The sequence below is a fragment of the Magnolia sinica genome, chromosome 19, assembly GCF_029962835.1.
Source record: "Magnolia sinica isolate HGM2019 chromosome 19, MsV1, whole genome shotgun sequence".
Classification (NCBI taxonomy): domain Eukaryota; kingdom Viridiplantae; phylum Streptophyta; class Magnoliopsida; order Magnoliales; family Magnoliaceae; genus Magnolia; species Magnolia sinica.
In genome coordinates, this window is record NC_080591.1 from 59,886,449 (window position 1) to 59,911,572 (window position 25,124).

Below are 25,124 nucleotides of genomic sequence, written 5' to 3' on the forward strand. Positions count from 1 at the left end.
ACCAATTGGGCCTTACATACATTGCAATGGGCCATAACCCATGGGCCTTACATACATCATAATGGGCCTCATAACATGGAGTCATATATATATTAAGGTGGGCCTCAACAATGGGCCTTATGCATATCAAGGTGGGCCTCATATATATTAAGGTGGGCCTCAACAACGGGCCTCATATACATCAAGGTGGGCCTCAAATACATCATATTGGGCCTCGCCCACGGGCCTCGAATACATCACATTGGGCCTCACCCACGGGCCTCGAATACATCACATTGGGCCTCACCCACGGGTCTCGAATACATCACAATGGGCCTCAACTCATGGGCCCTAATACATCACATTGGGCCTCAACCCAGGGGCTTCAAATACGTTACATCGGGCCTCCTCAAATGGACAGCTCAGATTAAACATGTACATCACGTGGGGCCACATAAATGGACAGTGTGAATACAAAATACGTGCATCTAGGTGGGTTGCACAAGTGGACGATATGGATGAAGCACGCACAGCATGGTGGCCTGTACAGTGCAGGCGGGCCAGCACATGCAACAAGTGGGCCCTGTGCCATCAAGACGGGTAGATAGTGCGAATATAAAATACATACATCGAGGTGAGTCCCACCCTCCAGCGAGCTGGATCGTGCGGATATACAATACATTTATCATGATGAGCCATGTCAATCACTTGATGGGCAGTGTGAATACAACACATCCTCAGAGTGGGGCTCACTCCAACAAATGGACGGTCGGCATGGATAAAACGCATACATCATGGAGTCGCCCATGGGACCCATGATCTGGACGTACAGTTCAGATATAATACATACATCCAAGGTAGACTCCGCAGCCCAGCATCAAGGTGGGCCTCATCACACAGGGTGGATGTACAATACATTAATCAAAGGTGGGCCCCAAATAGTATCATCCAAGGATGGACGGACTGTGTATACTACACATACATGGGGTGGATCCCCATGTCCAGATGAACGGTGCAGGTAAAACACATACATTACGATAGGGCCCACCAATGAATGACGTTGATAAAAACACCTACATCATGCCAGGGCCCACCATCCAATCCCTGCTGGACGGTGCTGGGACACACGTGTAAGGTGGGTCCTGCAGATGGACAACGTGGCTGAAATACATTCATCATGGTGCGCCCCACATGCTGACGGATGGCGTGTATAAAACACATACACAATAGGGGGCTCCACCGTCCAGGGGCAAATGGACGGTGTGCATATAGATTACATACATCAAGGTGGGCCATACATCCATTAAAATGGATAGACGGTGTGAATACAACACACTCATCAAGCTAGACCTCATACATCAGGGTGCGTCTATCTGTGACGAATGATGTGAATGCAATCAAGGTGGGACCCACGTCCAGGGATGGACGATGAGGATATAATAAATACGTTAAGGTGTGGCCCACCGTCCAGAACTGCTGGACAGTGCAAATACACCACGTACAACAAGGTGTGGTCCACCAAAACTTGCTGACGTCAATCACACCAGCCACCTGCTGGTGTGTGGTATGCCAACCAATCCACATCCAATCAACAGGTGGGTCCCATGTGGGGCCCAACATAATGTTGATTTTCCATCCAATCTGTTGGAAAGGTCACACAGACCCAGATGAATAGGAAAAACAAATTTCATAATGATCCAAAACTTCTGTGAACCCAAACAGGGTATCAATGACAGCTGTTCAATCCCACTGTTTCCTGTGATGTGGGCCACCTGAGCTCCGCATGTGGCTGATTTTTGGAGGGGGCCCACTGCCCTAAAGGACTTACCAAATGCACGGTGTTGATGACCAACACACCTCTCGGTGGGGCCCACGGCTGGGACCCAACGGTCCTTGGCCACCGTTCCAGGCAACAGGACGCCTGCTTCAGCGTCCTCTGGACGTGCAGCAGCAGCGTCAGCTGCTTTGTTTATATTTTTTTTGAAAAATCAAGTTTTTTCACAGTTTTTCATTGGTGGGGCCCACATCAATAGAATCCAACCCATCCATTGGCTTCTACGGCTCAAGACAAATCAAAAGAGCCCAATATTCGATATGCTTTAGTGTATAAAAACATCAGAGTGGATTTCAATGGTAGAAAATACTATTTTTTAAGCTATGACCCGCTAGAAAATCAGATTGCCTTCAATTTTCGGCTCAACGCGTAAAATGAGCTGAGGAATGAAATGAACGGCGTGGATTAGATCAGTGCATCAAGGTGGGGCCTGTATATGTGGCCCACCTAAAAGTCAACTGATATTATATATATATATATATATATATATATTACCTTCAACGTCTGTTCACACTTCACAGCGCCCATGTCCAGCGTCCAGGGACGCTGGACGGGCTGTGAATGCATTTCATCAACAAGGTGGGTCCCACATGGACGTGGCCTCACTTGATTGGATCAATATGATATTTGTGTTTTCCATCACCAAAGGTTAGGGCCCGCATGGTTTGGACGGCCATGTGATCCGTTGGATGGACAGTCTAGATATCCCATACACTCATCATGTGGGCCACAAAATAAAGGAAGGAGAGAGAGAGAGAGAGAGAGAGAGAGAGAGAGAGAGAGAGAGAGAGAGAGAGAGAGAGAGATGTGATGATGGAAGGACCCCGGCACTATGGGCCCTCCCTTACATAATTTACAACATTCATCAAGTGGGTCTCATTTCATGTGGGCCCACCGATCAAAATTAATGGTGGAGATCCTTTCCCCATTGAAATGCAAGGTCTAGATGACCCTATTTGTGCAAGGAAAATAAACATCATGATGGGGTCCATAGAGAATGGCCCCATCATAGAATGATCATGAAAATTAAAGTGGGCCATCGGCCACATTTAGGGTCCAAAGTGAGAGTCATACCATCAATCGGAAGGCCTCACTTGGCCCATCATAAAAGCATGAAATCTAGGCCTATAGAAGCACCCACCGTTTGATCTTTTTGGTCCAATGGAATGCCGAGCTCCTTGTGTCTCACTTTAATGGAAGGTGATGAGAGATGAAGGGTTAGGATGATAGATCTTGGAAGAGGAAGTGGGCCACACACAACATCTCACTTTTCTCTCATGGAATAGCTTGGACGTCCATTTTTTTCCTTTGCTTGGTTGCTTGGAAAATGTGAAGAGAAAGAGAGGGAAAGAGGGTGGTTGTAAGGAGAGAGAGAGAGAGAGAGAGAGAGAGAGAGAGAGAGAGAGATGGGTGATAGATGTGAGTGATGGAGTGATGGGAAGTTGTACTTGACATGTATGGGTGTGTAAGAGAGAGGGTGAGAGAGAGTTGACTTTGGGGTTGCTTGTACTTGACATGAGGTGATTGATTAATTGATTGATTGATAGGACATATTGTAGAGATTCTCTTAGGATTGCAAACGCATGGTGCTTTCCTCGAACTGAATGCGGGATCACATCTCCTGGCCAGGGTATCGGATCAGTTTGCAAGACGTGGTGTTAGAACCGCGGTGACGGTGAGGTCGCAATGGTACAAGTCTCAGATTAAGCTAACTTAAATCTACGGGATACGACTTAGGGTCATGTGCAAACGTTGATTATAGGTCGTAGGTTGCTGAAATTCGACGGGAATGATCGCGGGAGTTGACGGTACAGTACGGACTAGGATATGGGCCTTACACCATATTCATGCACAATGGGGAAAAATGCCCACCGCTATGGTTACATGTAGTGTCAATGGTTAGGTGATCCTGGTAGTTCATCTCGGTGTTAGACAATTCTAACCATTTGATAGTTGGACTACAAAGAGTTGATTTAAATATGGGTCCATATGCAATGGGTTAATAGTCCACTACTTGTATGTTTGGAATGTTTGTTGGAAAACATTTTGTTTCATTGCTCATACATGGTGGGATTCATTTTTTCCTTTTATTTATTATGAAAAATTGTGCTGGATTTTGGAGTGCGATGGCTTCGAACCTGACCAACTAGTCTCATAATGTACTCAGAAAAAATATTCATAGTAGGAAAAATTACTATTTTTAGTAATTCTGAATTTTTAATATTTTCTTATTTTTACTGTTTTAGATTTTTGTTCTTTTTAAAAATAACTTGTAATCATGTTAGGACTCTTCTAGCAAAAATTTATTTGAAATTTTTATTTTTTAAAATTAGGCTTTATAAGAGTTTTATTAGAATTAAAATTTTTATTAGAGTTAGAATTTTGCTATTTTAGTAATTATGAATTTTGGTTTTTTTTTTTCTCTTTATTAATAGTGTAACAGGGACACATACACATTAGACATATATCAATTAAAATTTAAATTTTCTAAAATTTATTTCTATTTTCTTATTTTCCCTTGTGGATTTGAGGTATCTCTATGAGGAGTTCATTGAAGCTTCGTAGATTCGGAGTAGTTATCTCCTTGAAGAAGACGGTGATCGGCCTCATTACATTCATCCCTACATTAATTGGTATCAAACCGAGGACTCCCCTCGGACCGATGGACAATAACGAAAGTATTGACCAAAATCTTGTGGACAGTGATATAGGGATTCATTATCTTTTGGAAAGAATGAAAACATTCCACTAGGAGAGTCAGTTGACCATATAAGGGCTGCAAGCAACCCTAGACCATATTGTAGATGTGTTAATTCTGCCTCAAGCTCAAGGCCATGCTCAACTACCTGTGGTCACTATACGACATAATCCCGATTTCTATAAAGCACTACCTGATGATGGTAAGTTGTAAGCCACCACTTTAATCATGAGGAATCCGTTATGTATGCCAAAGTTAGAATTAGATTTAAACTGGCACAACATCTTTCGAATGAGGTGCACTATAAACCAAAAAAGTTTGTAACATGATCATCTATGTTAAGAGCAGTGGGGATCTTGTGTCGAAAACAATGGTAGAAAAACTGCAACTAAAAATAGAAAGACACCCATCTCTGTACACGATTGGATAGATCAAGGAGGTCAACAAAATAAAAGTAATCGAACAATGCACTGTCTCATTTTCAATTGGTAAAAATTATAAGGATCAAGTACTTTGTTACGTGATCAACATGGAAGCTTATCACATGTTACTTGATCGACCATGGCAATATAATATTAATGTTGTACATAGAGGCCAGGATAATTTATTTATATTGATTAAAGATGGTAGAAAGTTTATCCTCGTCCCTTTGGGAACGGAGAACCATCCTAAGACTTTTAAAGTTGAGGAAGAATCTCTCATAACCAAACATCATTTCGTTAAACAATCTAAGGAGATGGGAGTGTAGATGCATTAGTTGAAAAGGAAAATTATATAGATCCTGTGAACATCCCAAAGGATTTGAAACTAGTGCTGTAGGAGTTCAAGGCAATTGTGCTCGATGAACTCCCTAATAAATTGCCTCCCATACGAGATATACAAAATCACATTGATCTTATCTCAGGAGAAAGTATGCCTAATTGTTCACATTATTAGAAAGGAAGCGAGATTTCGTAAGCACAAGTGATAGAATTGATCCATACTGGTTAAGTCAAGGAGAGCATGTGTATATGTATTGTGTCAACTCAAGAGCCTAATGCAAAGTACAAGGAATAGACTGAAAAACATCAGCATCTTGAATTATTTAAGTATTATAAGTAAAATCCCTTAAGTAACTCGAGAACGAGTTTTTTCAAGTGGAGGGGTCTGATGTAAAACGTGGCACAAATACATTCCTAGCACGGTTGGACCAAAATAAGGTGAGCCATAAATTCGCCATAACTTTTGATCCAAGTATCCTTATGGGCCGCATAACCTATCAATCTTTATTGAAACGGGCCATTTGGAGCAAACCGATCCCAAAGTGGGTCACATTATCCGTTTCATCAGAAACGCGCAATTTCAGCTCAAAAATGAAAACTTAAGGAAAAATTACTATTTTTAGTAATTCCAAAATTTTAATATTTTCTTATTTAGAGTTTTAGATTTTTCTTCTTTTTTGGAAACAACTTGTAATCATGTTAGGACTCTTTTAGCAAAAGTTTATTTGAAATTTTTATTTTTAGAAATTATGTTTTAGAAGAGTTTTATTATATTTAAAATTTTGCCATTTTTGATAATTACAAATTTTGGTTTAGTTTTTTTTTTTTTCCTCTTTATTAATAGTGTAACAGAGACACCTACACATTAGACATCTATCAATCAAATTTTGAATTTTCTAGAATTTATTTCTATTTTCTTATTTTCCCTCGTAGATTGGAGATATCTCTATGAGGAGTCCAGAGAAGCTTTGTAGATTCAAAGTAGTTATTCCCTTGAGGACGATGGTGATCAACCTCATCATGTTCATCCCTACTTCAGTATGCCAATCCAAACCATCCTATTTTAGATACAAAATCAAAACTCTAAAGCAACTAAAGCAAACTTGCATATTGCATCATTGAGTGAATTCGTGAAGGATCTCTCTGTGACGTGTAAGCTTCTAGGTGATGGAAGTTGTGGGGATTGTAGCAACGGTCATTTCATCATTGCATCCATGAGCTTCTCTAGTAGGGATTCAATCTCCATTTCCATGGATTTCCACTATACCTCTCAACCATCCGCAGATTTTGCATAAAAGAACACACCTCGGAGAGGGAAAGGTCGAGATCGTCAATGATATTAGATTGGGTTGGGGAAGAGTAGCCTCCCTACAAAATAAGAAAAGATGAGTGAGGAAGGGAGATAGGCCAAGTGATGAAGGAAGAAGAAGAAGACATAAGCAGCAACAACGAAGGGGGGAGACAGAGAGACCCTAGAAATGCTTTTTAGAGAGCGCACTTTGGGAGTGTGTTTTGGTTGGTCGAAGGGGTTTCTGCAGATCTATGGATCAGCTGGTCGAGGGGGTTTCTACGGATCTAGGGCTCAACTGGTTGAAGGGATTTATGCAAATCTAGAGTTTGGGATGATGGAGAAGAGTTGAGAAAGGAAGGGAGGAGGGATGGGGATTTCTGTACATCTCTTGCATTTTGAAGGAGTGGTTGGCAGAGAGAGAGAGAGAGAGAGAGAGAGGGAAATAAATTGCCCTGCTTTTTCGGTTATTTGCTCCATTTTCTAGTAATGCCCATATTCAATTCCAAAGAGTGCCCCAAATGCAATTCTAAGTAGTCCCCTAAATGCAATCCAAACTGTCCACCAAATGGAATTCCAAACAATTCCCTAGATGTAATTCTAAACAGTCCCCCAAATGCAATCTAAAAGAGTCCCTCAAATGCAATTCTAAACAGTCCCCCAAATGCAATCTAAAAGAGTCCCTCAAATGCAATTCTAAACAGTCCCTCAAATGCAATCCAAACAGTCCCCTGAATAGATGGATGGAGTGGATAAAACACATGACTAATAGTGGGGCCCACCATTTTTCTAATATCCGGCTGAGTCGGACCAGAGATTGAAATCCCTGATTAGGGATTTCAATTTACCAATAAAAAAAAATAATCAGGAATTTCGTCTTTAAGGAAAAGAAGAAAGGAAGAGGAGAGAGATGAGAGAAATATACCTCCCATTGCCATTGTCGCTATCACTACTGTTGCCGCTTGCCAGCAACTGCAGGAGAGAGAGAATTGGAGCAGGAGGGAGGGAGAAAAATTAGAAGAGGAGGGAAGGACAGAGAGGAAAATCAGGGCCAGAGGAGATTTAGGGTGCAGTGGTATGATAGATATGTAAGAGATAACTTCCATGGTCCATGACTATTGAATAAATTCGACTATAAAAAAACATAAATTCAATTACATCAGGCCGTGTAAGTTATTCAACAGTCATTGGTCATTCAAATTCGTGCAATTTTATTGTCAATTTCAGACGTTTTTTACAGTGTACAAGTGGACTCATCTGATCCGTTGGCTGCGTGACTCATGATATGTAGGCACTAGAAGATTGTGCACGTGGCGTGCACTAACAAAACTTAAATAGGCTAAACCGTTGAACCCATCGATGCTAACGCAGGTCCTAAAATCAGGTCACCGAAAAATCCAACCTGTGATTCATGGTCATTTCTTTTATTGAAATAAGACCATTGGATTTATTTTATCATTTACTGTCCAATAATTTTTCATCAATCCAACGGTCAGATAATTAAATAAGAGTAATTTTTGGGACATCATACATCTAAACTGTTAAATATCTGACTACGGCCGTTGGATCCAGAGTCATGTTCCAAAACGTTGATCTGACATGAAACATAGCTTGTGGTGGCTGCTTAAGATCAAATAATAGAAAGTTTCCAATTTGAAGCTTCTGGGACCCATCCTCGATGAGGACCATCATATAAATGGTCTGGATCATTGAAAACTGACCCAGGATTCAACGGCTATAATTTCGATGCAACCTACAACCACACACGCGAATGCATTGTAACAAACCTCTCTCTTATCTTTGGCGGGACTTTTCATCTCCATTGACCACAAAACCAAAGCCAAACGACAACACTATCTATTAAATAAAAAACATATGATATCATACAATCAACCAACTCAACAAACAGAGTAATAATAATAATAATAATAATAATAGTAATAATAATATATAAAAAAAACATAGAGCTTTGCTAATTCCACACCAGCACGAGTGCAAAAATGAAACAACTGTGTGAGATCTAAGCTTTCCATGCGGCGAACTAAACGATTTAGATCTTCTGGCATAAAAATCAGCCCATTCCACACCTCAAGTGAGCCACAAGATATAACAAATGAATGAACGGCTGTAAAATATTTTAACCAGCAATTCACTTTGTAAGTTGTGGTCCACCTGAAGGCTGAAAATTTCCGAATTTTAAGGCAGAAGATTTAGGAATTATTTCCAACCTTATGGAAGGTACAGATCGCACACAAGCACTTCATATTTACACATGTGACTCTTGTGAAGTGAGCAAACCTCCCAATATAATCAAAGAAATTAAATAATTAAAAAAAAACAAAAAAAAAAAAAGAAGAAGAAGAAGAAGAAAAAGAAGAAAACAAATGAATAGAAGGGCTAATGGAACAGTGATCAGAAATCGATTTCGCACTTCGTCCTAGTAAATCCGACAGCAGAGGAGCTGCCGCTCGTCATTAAAGGGACCCTCAACTCGCACTCGAAATCCGGCTTGTAGCGATTAGTCTTGATTGATCCAATCTTAAACCTAATCCTTGCATAGATCTTAACCTTAATGGAGAAAAGCCCGTCTCCATTCTCCCTATTGAAAACCACAACATCAGAACTCTGGAACGGAATAGCAGCTTGCCCGGTGAAAACTGGATAGAGATTGGTTGTGTTCTTATGGCCTTGATAGAAAGTCGGCAGAGGCACGTAATCAAACCGCTGTCCTTCGTAGTAAGCGTTAGCTTCGAGCTTATCGTAGTAAATGCCAATTTGCTTGTTGGGGTTCCTTATAGCTATGTCTAGAGAAAGGTTGTAATAGAGATTATTGCTGTTAGTGAGGTTGAACTGAGTAAGCGTGGCGCTGTCGACATGCACTTTCACCTTTGAAGGGCGGAGAACAAGCCAGATAACGAGGGCAGCTATGCCAAGGACGACGACGATGGTGAAGATGAGCTTGAACAAGGCGCTTAGTATGCAGCATGGGCCGCAGAAGCATCCACTCGATCGACCAGGTCGGTGATAATCTCGTTTAGGAGGGATGGGTGGGCCATGGTAGGCTCCATTTAGGTTGGCTTGTTTTGAATCGGCCATGGAGAGAAAGTATGTACATGTGTATGGAGAGAGAGAGAGAGAGAGGAAGGTGATATATAGGCGTAGGAAACGTGAGCATCAAATAAAAATCTTTTTTAACCGCGTAAACAAACTCGTCGGAGAAAGATAGGAGCCCACGGTATTCACACCTCTACTCGTTTGGCGTGGACAAGGACGGAAGCGACGAAATCGTATTGCGTACTGAGTTACTCAGTACGCTCTTATCGTACTGAGTAAACTCAGTTGGGCCCACCTTGAATACCACGCCGTCCATCTGTTTTTACATCTAATTTAAGGGGTTGAGCCCAAAATTGATGCATATCTAAAGATCAAGTGGATCATACCATTGAAAACAGTGGGGATAATGATTTCCACCGTTGAAACTTTTCTACGCCCCAAAGTGATGGTTATTTGTCATCCAACTTGTCCATAAGATCACACAGACAAAACTTATGTGGGTCCTAAGAATTTTTCCACGGTAGACGTTTGGGTTCAAGCCCTAAAATTATCCAGTAAAATGGATGGACGGAGCAGATAAAATACATAAATCATGGTAAACCTCACGGAGTTTACTGAGCGTACTGAGTTACTACACAATTCGCTTCCGGAAGCAACTCGCCTGTAACCCTAAGCTCTGTGGAGCCCGCCCTGATTTCTGTGTTATATCTACTCCGTCCATCCGTTTTGCTAGCTCATTTTAGGAAATGGGTCCAAACAGATTGAAAAATCAAGTGGGCCACGCCACAGGGTCACTGTGAGGATGGAAACGCACACCATTGAAACCTACCTGGGGGCATCATTTTAGGATATGCCCAAACTCAACTTAAAAAATTGTCTAAGACGCACCGTGTTTTGTTCTTTGACTAAAGTTTCTATTTCTCTAAATACATATTTTAAGGTAGGTCCACACGTAAAATCAAACCATGACAGACGCACACTTAGGTAACTCAAATAAGAATTCGGTTTGGAAAGATTAAATTTCTATTTCTTGATTGCAGTATATAAATTTAAGATTGGACGGGTTCAAATATTGAACACTTTATTTATTTATTTATTTATTTATGTTGAATAGAGACATGTAGTTCTTTAATAGATGAAATCATGGATGCTGATCTCTGGATTAAGTGGCATACGATTCGCACCAATTTCTGATGGTGCTGAAAGTAGAGCCATATGACAGCATGGCCGAAAGATTGTGCCAGGGATGGTGTAACAATGCTCGTATTAGTGCCACTATGGTGTGCTGTTTTAAGGAGGATTATTTCAAAATCAAAGCCCTTGATTTTACAAAAATAAACATGATTATTTCAAGATTAATTTTTTAATCAAAATGATTTGCAAAATAAAATTGAACCATCCATGTTGATATTAGTTGTTGATGCCAAAATGTGGTTCACCCTTACCGAACTTCGAGCATTCTCACTGAGCCCTATAAGCCTGCACAGGAGAAGGACAAAGGAAACTTGGGCTAGAGCAGGGGCCCACTACAAGAAAACACACTTTTACCGACAAAAATTTTCATCACTAAATTTTTTTTTTCATAGGTAAAAAGTTTTACCGACGAAAATTTTCGTCGATAAAAGACCGTGGTAAAAGTTTTGTACCAATGAAAAAAAAATTTCTTCGGCAAAGGTACGACTCTAACCAGGTAAAAACTTTTACCGACACTTTTTTTCGTAGGTAAAAATATTTACAAAACTTTTACCTGCGAATATTTTTGTAGTAAAAAATTTTATAAAAATTACTACAAAACTTTTACCTACGAATAGAACGTGGATGAGACTTTTACCTACGATAAGTTTCGTAGGTAAAAAAAACGGATGAACAAAATATTTCGTAAGTAAAAGTCCCTTCTTCTTTTTTTCCAATTTTCCAACACAAACTTCCTAATATACACCTATTACAATATATTTTATCATATTCTTCCTGATATACACCTGTGTATAATATATTTCATCACATTCACATTCACATTCACATCCATCTAAACCTAAACTACGTAAATCCATCCAAACATAAATTATATTAATCCAAACATAAACTACATCCATCCAAACACAAACAATCTTATCCACATTACATTCATCCACGTAGAAATACATATAAGTTTAACATCATAAATAAAATACAAAAAACTATTCATAGCCTATTTCCTGATGGGGCTCACAAAATTTAGTGTGGTGAACACATCGCCGACTGTGCACACACACTTAGGTCCTTACTCATGCATTCATAGTAGATTCAAAATAATTTCAATACAAGGTCACGAGTTTAAGTACCCATTGTGGCCATAAGCAACTCTAGTGTGTGAGTGTGTGTTAAAAGAAAAAGAAAGAAAGAAAATGCTGATTTATCTTTTGGGTTGAGCCTAATGGTACTTGGTGATTTCTCATCAGGTAGAAATTATTATTAGTTGTTTTTAAAAAAGGTGAGATTAGGCCACTTTTAATTATATTATCATGATAAAATGTTGTACGTATATTTGAGCAGACACCACAAAATAAACAATCCTATGAAAAAAATGAAAAGAGAGAGAGAACATATGAGAGGTGATCCTTATCTCCTTTAATGGATTCAAGCTGCATGTGCCCTACCCAACTTCCTATAAGGAGAAGTTATATGGGTCTTAGAATAATGTTGGTGACAAATCCACCTTATCTATTAATATTATCATATTGTATTAGGACATAACTCTAAAAATGAGATAAATCCAAATCTCAAATAATCTATGTTATAAGAGATAGTGGAGATGGAAATATATGCATTGTGATGCTTGAGTTCGAGTATGCTTGCCAACAAAGAAAGATTTTCTTGTTTGTTGCCATGCGATTGGGCTACATTATTATATACTACGTTTGATGCAACAATGCTGGCAATGTTAATGATGACTAGGACTTGTAGTTACAATGCAAGAAAATGAGAAATTTCTATTTGCATCAATGGTAAGTAGAGGATCTAGATTCGTGATGCTCATATGTCATCCAAATTGTTTATAAAGTCATTACCACTAAAATAAACTAAAAAAACATAAAAGTTTGCTAATCCTAATCTCTTATATCCCAAAGAAGGTTTGAATGTAGGCGTTCAATCTCTATTCTTATCTCTATTCTTATTTGCCATGTGATTCACTTGAGTATGGATTTACTTCATTTTTAGGCACATGTCCTAACATAAGCTTATAAAATTGAAAGACAATGAATTTCTCAAGAATATCAGAGTGAGCCTCACTTAGATTCCACCTTGGTGGGGAACACACGCAATTCGAATCCCCCTCTAACCACCTTCCATGCCTACAAAAGAGGATAAAAATCATCATAATAAGAGACAACAGTTCATGTCATAACAAGGTATTTAACTGAAATCATACAGGAAATAGGCTATGAATGATCTACTTATAAGGATAATTCTTTAAGATTGTGTGTGGTCCCATTCAATCGGGTTCGGGTTTAGGTTTGGGTTTTTAAGTTTAAGTTTAGGTTTAGGTTAGGGAGTTAAGATTAGGATTAGGTGTAGGTTTAGGTTAAGGGATTTGAGAATACATTTAGGTTTTAGGTTTAGGTTTAGGTTTTAGGTTTAGGTTTAGGTTTTAGGTTTAGATTTAGGTTAGTTATAGGTTATAAGTTTAGGTTATAGGTTATAGGTTAATGTTTAGGTTATAGGTTTTGGTTTAGGTTGAGGTTATAGGTTTAGGTTTAGGTTAAGGTTTAGGTTTAGGTTATAGGTTATAGGTTATAGGTTATAGATTATAGCTTTAGGGAATTGAAAATAGGTTAAGGTTTAGGTTTAGGAAATCGGGTTCGGGTTCGGGATTGGGTTTTCAAGTTTAGGTTTAGGTTTAGGTTAGGGAGTTGAGATTAGGATTAGGTGTAGGTTTAGGTTTAAGGATTTGAGAATACATTTAGGTTTTAGGTTTAGGTTTAGGTTATAAGTGTAGGTTATAGGTTTAGGTTTAGGTTAGGTTATAGGTTAAGGTTTATGAAATTGAGTTTAGGTTATAGGTTATAGGTTATAGGTTAAGGTTTAGGTTTTAAGTTAAGGTTTAGGTTTAGGTTATAGGTTTAGGTTTAGGTTAAGGTTTAGGTTTAAGTTATAGGTTTTGGGATTTGAGAATAGGTTTAGGTTATAAGTATAGGTTTAGGTTAATATTGTAGGTTATAGGTTTAGGTTATAAGTTTATGTTAATGTTGTGGGTTATAGCTTTAGGTTATAGTTTAGGTTTAGGTTTAGGGATTTGGTAATACATTTAGGTTTTAGGTTTAGGTTTAGGTTTTACGTTTAGGTTAAGGTTACAGGTTTAGGTTATAAGTGTAGGTTATAGGTTTAGGTTTAGGTTAGGTTATAGGTTAAGGTTTAGGGAATTGAGAATAGGTTAAGGTTTAGGTTTAGGAAATCGGGTTCGGGCTCGGGTTTGGGTTTAGGTTTAGGTTTGGATTTTCAAGTTTAGGTTTAGGTTTACGTTAAGGAGTTGAGATTAGGATTAGGTGTAGGTTTAGGTTTAGGGATTTGAGAATACATTTAAGTTTTAGGTTTTAGGTTTAGGTTAAGGTCATAGGTTTAGGTTTTACATTTAGGTTAACGTTACAAGTTTAGGTTATAGGTTTAGGTTAAGGTTTAGGTTATAGGTTATAGGTTATATCTATAAGGAATTGAGAATAGGTTAAGGTTTAGGTTTAGGAAATTGGGTTCAGGTTCGGGATTGGATTTAGGTTTGAGTTTTCAAGTTTATGTTTAGGTTAAGGAGTTGAGATTAGGATTAGGCGTAGGTTTAGGTTTAAGGATTTGAGAATACATTTAGGTTTTAGGTTTAGGTTTAGGTTTTAGGTTTAGGTTAAGGATATAGATTTAGGTTAGGTTTAGGTTTAGGTTATAAGTGTAGGTTATAAGTGTAAGTTATAGGTATAGGTTTAGATTAGGTTATAGGTTAAGGTTTAGGGAATTGAGAATAGGTTAAGGTTTAGGTTTAGAAAATCGGGTTCGGGTTTAGGTTTGGGTTTTTAAGTTTAGGTTTAAGTTAAGGAGTTAAGATTAGGTTTAGGTTTAGCGGTTTGAGAATACATTTAGGTTATAGGTTTAGGTTTAGGTTAAGGTTATAGGTTTAGGTTTAGGTTATAGGTTATAGGTTATAGCTTTAGGGAATTGAGAATAGGTTAAGGTTTAGGTTTAGGAAATCGGGTTCAGGTTCGGGATCGGATTTAGGTTTGGGTTTTCAAGTTTAGGTTTAGGTTATAGGTTATAGGTTATGGGTTTAGGGAATTGAGAATAGGTTAAGGTTTAGGTTTAGGAAATTGGGTTCGGGTTCGAGATCGGGTTTACATTTGGGTTTTCAAGTTTAGGTTTAGGTTTAGGTAAGGGAGTTGAGATTAGGATTAGGTGTAGGTTTTGGTTTAGGGATTTGAGAATACATTTAGGTTTTAGGTTTATGTTTAGGTTTTAAGTTATAGGTTTAGGTTTAGGTTATAGGTTATGGGTTATAGGTTTAGGGAATTTAGAATAGGTTAAGGTTTAGGTTTAGGAAATCGGGTTCGGGTTTGAGATCGGGTTTAGGTTTGGGTTTTCAAGTTTAGGTTTAGGTTTAGGTTAGGGAGTTGAGATTAGGATTAGGTGTAGGTTTAGGTTTAGGGATTTGAGAATATATTTAGGTTTTAGGTTATAGGTTTAGGTTTAGGTTAGGTTATAGGTTAAGGTTTAGGGAATTGAGTTTAGGTTATAGGTTATAGGTTATAGGTTAAGGTTTAGGTTTAGGTTATAGGTTTAGGTTTAGGGATTTGAGAATACATTTAGGTTTTAGGTTTATGTTTAGGTTTTAGGTTTAGGTTAAGGTTATAGGTTTAGGTTATAGGTTTAGGTTTAGGTTTAGGTTTAGGTTATAGGTTATAGCTTTAGGGAATTGAGAATAGGTTAAGGTTTAGGTTATAGGTTATAGCTTTAGGGAATTGAGAATAGATTAAGGTTTAGGTTTAAGGAATCAGGTTCGGGTTCGGGATCGGGTTTAGGTTTGGGTTTTCAAGTTTAGGTTTAGGTTATAGGTTGAGAGAGAGAGAGAGAGAGAGAGAGAGAAATAAGAGCTATTAGGCTTTGATACCACTTGAAAAGGCCTAGCTATATGTCCTAGAGGGGGTGAATAGGACAATGCCAAATAAACCTTATAATAGCGGAATTAAAAAGAATATGATAGCCAAAATAAATCACAATGCAAGAAAGTAAAATAACCTCAAAATTCAGATCTTGAGAAGTTGATACAAATGTTGTTCTAAGGACAACCTTACACCAAAACCAGAGTTTATGGTAGGACAACCTTATTTCTAGAAAGATCTTTGTATCAAATCTCAAACCGAAGAGGAATACAAAAATAAATACAACCGAATTGAAATAAATTGCAATCATAAATGTATTGTTCTAGGGACAGCCATACACCATAAAAATGGCAGGGCAACCTTGCTGGAACAACTTTCAAAAGAAATAGAATATCAAGCGATAAAGGAATAACAGAAAATAAATTCTAAACTATTACAACATTCTCACAATGCTTGAATTAAATGATTACAACATTCACTACCATACATACATCCCACAAAAATTAATTAAAAATCGGAAGTATAAATCATTCAACCACAACACAAGGGATTATAGTGGTTCGCCCGTGTGTTCACCAACTGTTAAACAATAGCCACACAAAATGCTACTCCACTCCTAATATCCTCACACAGGGATATTAGCGTTCACTAAGAAAATAGGTTTTCCCAGGTTCACCCAAAACCTTTACAATTGTGTTTTTGTCTGTGGGCTTACACAATTAAAAACTCCTCTTCTGAGTTTTCCTAGCTCTCCTCAGATAACCAATACAACAAGATTTTTCTGGCAAATCTTGAAAGAAACCAAAACAGAAGGAATTTACAATTAAATGTAAAAACCTGATTATCTCCTTCGTTATAGCGTAGAACCAAATCCGAGTAGATGATTGAATGTCCAAGTTCAATGTCCAAGACTCAATTACAATGGTTCTAATTCTAATAGATTTTAAATTAAACCAAATAGGGCTTGCCTTAATTGATTTTGATTCTAAAGAAAGGGAATAACAATTCCTCTTATCAAATTAGATTGGAATAACGAAACAAAATCAATTAAATAAAGCTAAGGAAAGAGAATATTAAATAAGCACACTTAGCTTAGATGGAGCACGAATTATCTCTCGAAGTTCGACGAAGATTGGCTTGAATGGATTAATTAATTCGATAATTTCTTCGAGATTCGTGCACTATTTATAGGTGAGCAGATCGCGTCTTTGATTGTAGGGAGCTCTTCGACTAGTCAAAGCAATAACAGATATTTGAAAGATCCGACGGGATAAGCTCGACCGTTCTACGATCGTCGAAGGTCTCCTTCGATCGTCGTAGGTCACCTTCGATCGTCGTAGGTTTCCTTCGACCGGTCGAAGAAGAAAAACATCATTGGATTTTGAGTCGAAGATTTTCGACAGTCGAAGATGCAATCGACACTATTCCTTCGACTGGTCATAACAAATTCTGGACTAGTCGAAGCCTAATGATTTTATCCGAAATTTGTAACAAACTTACGACTGATCGAGGAATTTCTTAGACTGGTCGAAGCACCTCTAGGACTAGTCGAAGAAGGCCTAGGACTAGTCGAAGAACAGACCAAACTTATGTAAAATAACATTCGACTTATGTATCCAAAATGACCTACTTCTAAGGTCAACCTATGGTCAATCAAACCTCAACCATGAAGTAAGGACATTGAAACATTAGGAACAAGTGACCTTGAAGTATGAGCCTTGAAGTCTTGATGTAGTTGAAATCTTGATGTAGCTCAATCTTGAAAGTGTCTTGAGTTCTTTACAAACTGCCTTGAACTCTTCTTGAAGTCTTGCAGCTTGAGTCTTGTCTTGTGAGCAGTTCTTGCATTCAAGATTGATCCTTGTACTTGTGAGCTTTGCTTGTTGTGAGCTTTGGCTTGTTTATGAATGTTGATCCTTGAGAGAGCTTCACTTATGCAAGGTATATATAACAATGATTTTGGCACCACAAATTTGACAACAGTCAGGGATATAAACTATAGCACTTACAATCTCCCCCTTTGTCAAATTAGTGACAAAACACATAACCAAGATAAACATAAAGTAAAACAACTGGTTAAAGAGTTATGAACCAGGTCATATAAACTGGCTTACCTGCAAATCAATATTCAATATTCAATATTCAAACAACCAGTTTCATTCAATCAACATTCAACATTCAAACATACTCCCCCTGAGTAAATAACTAATGCTACTCCTCTCACAATCACATCGTTAAGAACAAACCATTCTCCCCCTTTTTGTCACAATATGACAAAGGAGAACTAAATAAAGGGATATATGAGAGTAAACATGAGGAGTTATGAGAGTATAGCAAAACAGAGATAGAGATACTCAGCATAGCTTCACATAGAATAAATATCCAGCATAAAACATAGATAGTATCCAACTCAAAATTAGTCAACCAAGTGCTAAGTTATAAAGTTATTACAGACCAGAAGTCTCATATAAACTAGTCAGAACCAGAACCAGATGATGGAGCAGGAATAGAGGGATCAAGTTGGTGCATACCTTTGTTCAATCGCCTAAGATATTTGCGCATGTACTTGAATTGTAAATCATGAGTAACAGACATATTTTCCAACTTTACATTTATATTCTCAACTTTATCCTTTAATGCACTAAGACGAGCATCAACATCAGATGGTTCAAAATCTGGATCATTTGTTGAGGAAGAATCTAGTTTCTTAAAAATGTCATCCATATTAATGTCATCACCACTTCTTCATGACCACCACCACCACTACCACCTCCTTGTTCGAAGTAGATCCAACTTCATCTTATTGATATTAGTATTGTTGAAGATCGATGATGGATTGGTGCCTCATCAACCGGCATATCGACTAACATATGTGTAGCTAATACCATTAAATAGGCAAAAGGAATGTCACTATGACCAGGATGGAGTCTAAACTGAAGAATGAAATGACAGATTAAGGATGGTAAACAAATCTGAGTACCATTGGAAATAGCATGGATAACACGAACCATAAACGAAGTCAAGTCAGTTTTATTACCCGAACGAGGATACAGATTAGACACAAAGATTTTGTGGAGAATTCTGTACTTGGGTAACAAATACCTTGCGGGAAGCGCATTACCTTTTTGTGTCCATTGAACATCCATGTTGCACAAGTCTCTAGTGAGCATGCGTTTTTCAGACATTGAGGGTTTATCAATTAAGTTATGGATAGGAATACCCTCATCATTCACAGGAATGTCCATAAGGGCTGAAATTAAATGATGATCAATGTCAAAAGGCCCTTCTCTAGTAGATATTGTAAAAGTTAAATTATCCCGTGAGAAAGCACTAATACATGTAAACATGGATTGGACAATGGACCGGTATGCAGGCCCACCCTAATATAAGAAGTTAACCCAACCTACAGCTTCAAGCATAGGAAGGATGTCAAAAGGTGCAATATGATTAACATCAACAGGATGTTCAACAATAACATTACGTAATCTAATGTCCCTAACATATGAGGGATAATGGTCGATCTGGAGGAAGAAGAAGGATCATGGGAAGTAGTTTTTCTACCTCTAGAAGCCATTTGCAACAAGGATATCAAGGAATTAAGAAGTTGCAAAGGATTGAGAAGTGGGTTTACTCAAAACAGATTTTTCAAAATCCAAACCCCAAATCTCAATGAAATTCAAAATAGAAAGCTTAAAGCTTAAAAAGAAAACAATCTAGACATAAATCTGCAAGAAAAAGTGATTTGGAACACTAACCTTGAAGAACAAGAAAGATGGGTTCGACAAGTCGAAGCACGACTCCAAGGAGAAGAAAAGCAAAATGAGGAAGAAAGTAAAAATCTCTAAATATAAGTGAAACCCGAGTTCTACGACTGGTCGTGGATATCTACGACTGGTCGTGTATACTCACGACTGGTCGAAGAATGCCCAAAAATTCATATTTCTTGCAAATTATACAAAAATTGGAATTCAATCTAGCAAATATATACACTATAATACAAGAAGGCATAAATAATCAATTTAAAATGCACATGCCAAGATCAAATTTCATCTTTTTGAACCTGCTTTTATCGAGAGGTTTTGTGAAAATGTCGTCGTTGATCTTCGGTAGGAATATATTCTTGTGATATAAGTTTTCTTCTTCTAATTCGCTTATATTATGAAATCTAATGTCTATGTGCTTAGTACGAGAATGTTGGATAGGATTTTTTGAAATATTTATCGCACTGGAATTATCACAATGTAATAACATAGAATCCTGTTTAATTCCATAATCACTTAGCATTCGTTGCATCCAAACAAGCTGTGTACATGCATTACCAGCTGCGATATACTCAGCTTCAGCTGTTGAAAGTGATATAGAATTTTGTTTCTTACTAAACCAGAAAACTAGACAATTTTCAATGTAAAAACAACCACCACTGGTTGATTTTCTATCATCTAGATTACCAGCCAAGTCAGCAGTACCCAACTAATTGGACACTAGTCTCATGAGGATACCAGAGACCGAGATTTACGATTTGCGACATATCTAATAATTCGCTTGACAAGGAATCAAGTGAGATTCTTTTGGATCGATTGATATCTTGCGCAAATACCAACACTTAGAGAAATATCAGTCTACTAGCTTAAATATAACAAACTACCAATCATACTCCGATAAAGTTTTGAGTCAACATTTTTACCATTAGAGTCTTTTGAGAGTTTCGGGTAGTACTCATAGGAGTATCGAAATTCTTGCCATTCTCAAATCCAAATCTCTTGATTAGATTCAAAGCATACTTATATTGAGAAATGAATATTCCTTCAGGTTGTTGCTTTACTTGCAATCTAAGGAAATAAGTCAATTCCCCAACCATGCTCATTTCGAATTGTGATTTCATCAAATCTGCAAACTCAGTAGTCAAGTCAGTACAAGTTGATCTATAAATGATATCATCAACATAAATCTGCACCATTAAGATATGATCATTATGTTTCTTAACAAACAGAGTTTTATCAACAGATCCCATTTGAAAATTATGACTTAAAAGAAATTTCGTTAGTTTCTCATACCATGCCCCAGGAGCTTGTTTTAATCCATAAAGTGCCTTTTTAAGCGGATATACATGATCAGTATTTTTGGAATCTTCAAAACCCATTGGCTGTTCAACATAGACTTCTTCATGTAAATCGCCATTTAAAAAAGCACTTTTCACATCCATCTGATAAATCTTTATCTTTCTAAAACATGCAACGGATATAAATAGTCCGATAGATTCAAGACGTGCTACTGGTGCAAAGGTTTCATCGAAATCAATCCCTTCAATTTGAGTATAACCTTGTATCACCAGTCTAGCCTTGTTTCTAATTATATTTCCACATTCGTCAGACTTATTTTTGAAAATCTATTTTGTTCCAATGATGTGTTTATCTTTTGGTCTTGGTACAAGATACCAAACCTCATTTCTTACGAATTGGTTGAGTTCATCTTGCATCGCAACAATCCAGATCATCATCAAGAGCCTCTTTTACGTTAGATGGTTCTATTTGGGATGTAAAACATACATAATTACATATATCCTCAAGTTGTCTACGGGTGCGAACACCGGTGAGAGGATTTCTAAGAATTTGTGTGGTTGGATGATCTTTAACAGTCCTCAACTCAGAATCAGTCTGATTCGATGAAGTATCGGGTTTATCAATGATTAGTACTTCATCATTATCTGAATTAGAAATTGGCGTGTTTAAGTGATCATCAATGACAACATTAATGGATTCTTGAATCACACCAGTCCTTTTGTTCAGAACCCTATAAGCTCGACTGTTTAAGGAATATCCTAGAAAAATACCTTCATCACTCTTCGTATCGAATTTTCTCAAATTTTCACGATCACGTAAAATATAACACTTGCTGCCAAAAACTCGAAAGTATTTAACAATAGGCTTTTTATTGAACCACAATTCGTAAGCCGTTTTATTATTATCTTTGCTAGTGTAGACTCGGTTAATAATATAGCAAGATGTGTTGACTTTGACCCAAAGATTTTTAGAGAGCTTCATGCTATTCAACATGACATTAGCCATTTCTTGAAGCACCCTATTCTTTCTTTCTACAATTCCATTTTGTTGTGGAGTTTTGGGAGCAGAGAATTCATGTAATATTCCTTGGTCGGTACAGAACTTCTCAAAATTGCTATTCTCAAATTCAGATCCATGATCACTACGAATTTTACTGATTTGAGAAGATTTTTCAGTTTGAATCCTTTTGAAAATTTTTCTTACTTCTTCAAGGGTTTCAGATTTATCCCTTAAGAAGACTACCCAAGTGAATCTGGTAAAGTCATCAACTATTACCAAGATATACTTTTTCCCACAACGACTTCTGTTCTGGTAGGTCCTATCGGATCCATGTGGAGAAGTTCGAGTGGTCTTGATGTGGTATTTGAATTCACCTTTTGTGTGAGTTCTTTGTTTGTTTGCCTATCCGGCACTCACCACATATTTTATCTAATTTCAAGTTTGGGTAAACCTCTTACAAGTTCTCGTTTGCTCAATCTATATAAATTTCGATAATGTACATGTCCAAGACGTTTATGCCATAAATCAGTCTCGTCTGTATGGACCATGTAACAAGTTTGATTAGATGAGCTGGATTCGCTAATAATATATCAATTTTCAGACGTTCTACGTCCAGTTAATATTACAGAACCCTTATTGTTTAGTATCTCATAGCTTTGATTAGAAAACCGAACATTATGGTTATTATCACATATTTGAGATATACTAAGCAAGTTATGTTTTAAGCCTTCAACATATAAAACATTTTTAAACACAGGAAGATTAAAAAGTTGAACCGTACCTTGGCCTATAATCTTGCAATTGCTACCATCACCAAATGTGACTGAACCATCAGTCATATCTTTCAGATCCGTGAATAAAGTTTTGTCACCTGTCATATGCCTGGAGCATCCACTGTCTAGGTACCACTTTGAATGACTTGTTGCCTTGAAAGTAGTGTGAGCAACCAAGCAGGTAACTTTAGGAACCCATTTCATAACTGTTTTGGGTTTAGGAACATAGTTGGTCTTCTTTTGTGTATATTTGTAAGAATGACCTATAGAGTTAGATTTTAAGAGCTCCTTGAGTAAATCAACTATCTTTTCAGCTAGTGGATTTCGTTTCTGATTAAAGTTGACATGGCTGCTTCTAAGTTTTTGAAAAGTTTTTGAATTTTTAGAAAAATCTTGATAAGTACTTTTCCCTTTTGAGTTTGAGGACTCTCCTTTAACAAACATAGGAGGAGTATACTTTTGTTTAGGAGGTAGATTTTTATCATAGCCCAACCCGGATCGATCGCCACATTTTCTTGATCCGGATAAAAGTTTCTCTAACTTTGGATCACCTTGGGCATATTTCCATGTGTCCTTTAAACTCAAAAGAGAAGATACTTCAGTTTTAAGTTTCTCAATTTCAGATTTTAAATCAATAATTAGGGAGTTTTTGAATTCCAAATCGCATTTTGATTTTTCAAAACAATATAAAATTTGTGATTTTTCTAAGACAAGTGATTCAAAATAATTTTTGAGTTTAGAAAACTTTTCTTTTTGAAGTTTAAGTTTGATAGCAATTTTACAACTTTCCTTATATAGGGCATTGTAAGCATCTTGAAGATCATCTTCATTTTCACATTTACTACTCAGATTTTCTTCACTTGTTGAGTCATTATCTGAAAATGTGAATTTGGATAGAGTCATAAGAGCTTTAACCTCATTGCCCAACTTAGTTTCAGAATCTTCTGATTCAGAAGAACCTTCAGAATCAGATGATTCATCCCATGTAACCAACATACCCTTCTTCTTGGGTTTGTCCTTTTTAGGACATCTATTTGCTAAGTGCCCATATTCTTGACAGTTATAACATTAACTATCTTTCAAAGATTTTCGAGATTTGGGTCTAAACTTCTTTTTATTATTTGATTTTTGAAAATCAACCATTTTCTTGCTTTTAAAAATCTTGTAAAATTTCTTAGCTAAAAGAGCCATATCATCTTCTGAATCAGAGTTTTCTTCTGAATTACATTTAGAAGATTTTAGTGCGATAGATTTACCTTTAGGAGCTTTAAAGTTTAACTCGTAGGTTTGTAGTGAACCAACTAGTTCTTCTACCCTCATATTATCCGTATCACGAAGTTCCTGGATCGCGGTTACTTTAGAATTGAACCGTTCAGGAAGTGAGCGTAATATTTTTGCACATACTTTACTTTCTAGGATTTTATCGCCAAGACCCCACATTGAGTTTACAATGTCATTCAATCTAGTGTAAAAGTCCATAAACATTTCATTTTCCTCCATATGAATTTCTTCAAATCTGGTTGTGAGGAGTTGGACTTTAGATTTTTTGACAATTGTAGTACCCTCGTGTGTCATTTCTAATATATCCCAAGCTTGCTTTGCAGTATCACAGGAAATGATTCTTTTGAACTCATCCAGTGATAGTGCGCAAGTAATTGCATTTAGTGCTTTAGCATTTGCACTACTCTCACTTTTCTGAAGAGTGGTCCATTGGTAATATGGTGTGACTTTCATAGATTTTGAACCATCAACCCCAGTAACTTCCATGATAGGAGGATTCCATTCAGTTGCCGTGGCTTGCCACACATTTTCATCCATTGATTTGAGGAAGATCCTCATTCTGGCTTTCCAATAGGCATAGTTGGAGCCATCAAAGGGTGGAGGCCTTGTGACTGAAAGGCTATCAAAATTTGACATCTTAAATAGCTTAAATCGTTAGCTCAGGAATTAAATCCAAGAATAAAAAACGAGCTATTACGCTCCGATACCACTTGAAAAGGCCAAGCTATATGTCCTAGAGGGGGGGTGAATAGGACAATGCCAAATAAAACTTATAACAGCGGAATTAAAAAGAATATGATAGCCAAAATAAATCACAATGCAGGAAAGTAAAATAACCTCAAAATTCAGATCTTGAGAGGTTGATACAAATGTTGTTCTAAGGACAACCTTACACCAAAAACCAGAGTTTATGGTAGGACAACCTTATTTCTAGAAAGATCTTTATATCAAATCTCAAACCGAAGAGGAATACAGAAATAAATACAAACTGAATTGAAATAAATTGTAATCACAAATGTATTGTTCTAGGGACAGCCATACACCATAAAAATGGCAGGGCAACCTTGTTGGAACAACTTTCAAAAGAAATTAAAATATCAATCGATAAAGGAATAGCAGAAAATAAATTCTAAACTATTACAAAATTCTCACAATGCTTGAATTAAATGATTACAACATTCACCACCATACATACATCCCACAAAAGAATAATTAAAGATCAGAAGAATAAATCATTCAACCACAACACAAGGGATTATAGTGGTTCGCCTGTGTGTTTAA

General features: G+C 37.2%; 1 protein-coding gene across 1 annotated transcript; it reads right to left on the bottom strand.

The window, feature by feature from the left end:
- Positions 1-8,532: 8,532 nt before the first annotated feature.
- On the bottom strand, positions 8,533-9,679 carry LOC131234739 (NDR1/HIN1-like protein 10). The gene has a single exon (XM_058231677.1). The coding sequence runs from the start codon at positions 9,654-9,656 to the stop codon at positions 8,973-8,975; it is 684 nt and encodes a 227-aa protein (XP_058087660.1). The 5' UTR covers positions 9,657-9,679; the 3' UTR covers positions 8,533-8,972.
- Between the last annotated feature and the right edge of the window lie 15,445 nt (positions 9,680-25,124).

Bases quoted from the DNA above. Each gene is read 5' to 3' on its own strand.
- LOC131234739 (XM_058231677.1), bottom strand. From the start codon at position 9,656: ATGGCCGATTCAAAACAAGCCAACCTAAATGGAGCCTACCATGGCCCA.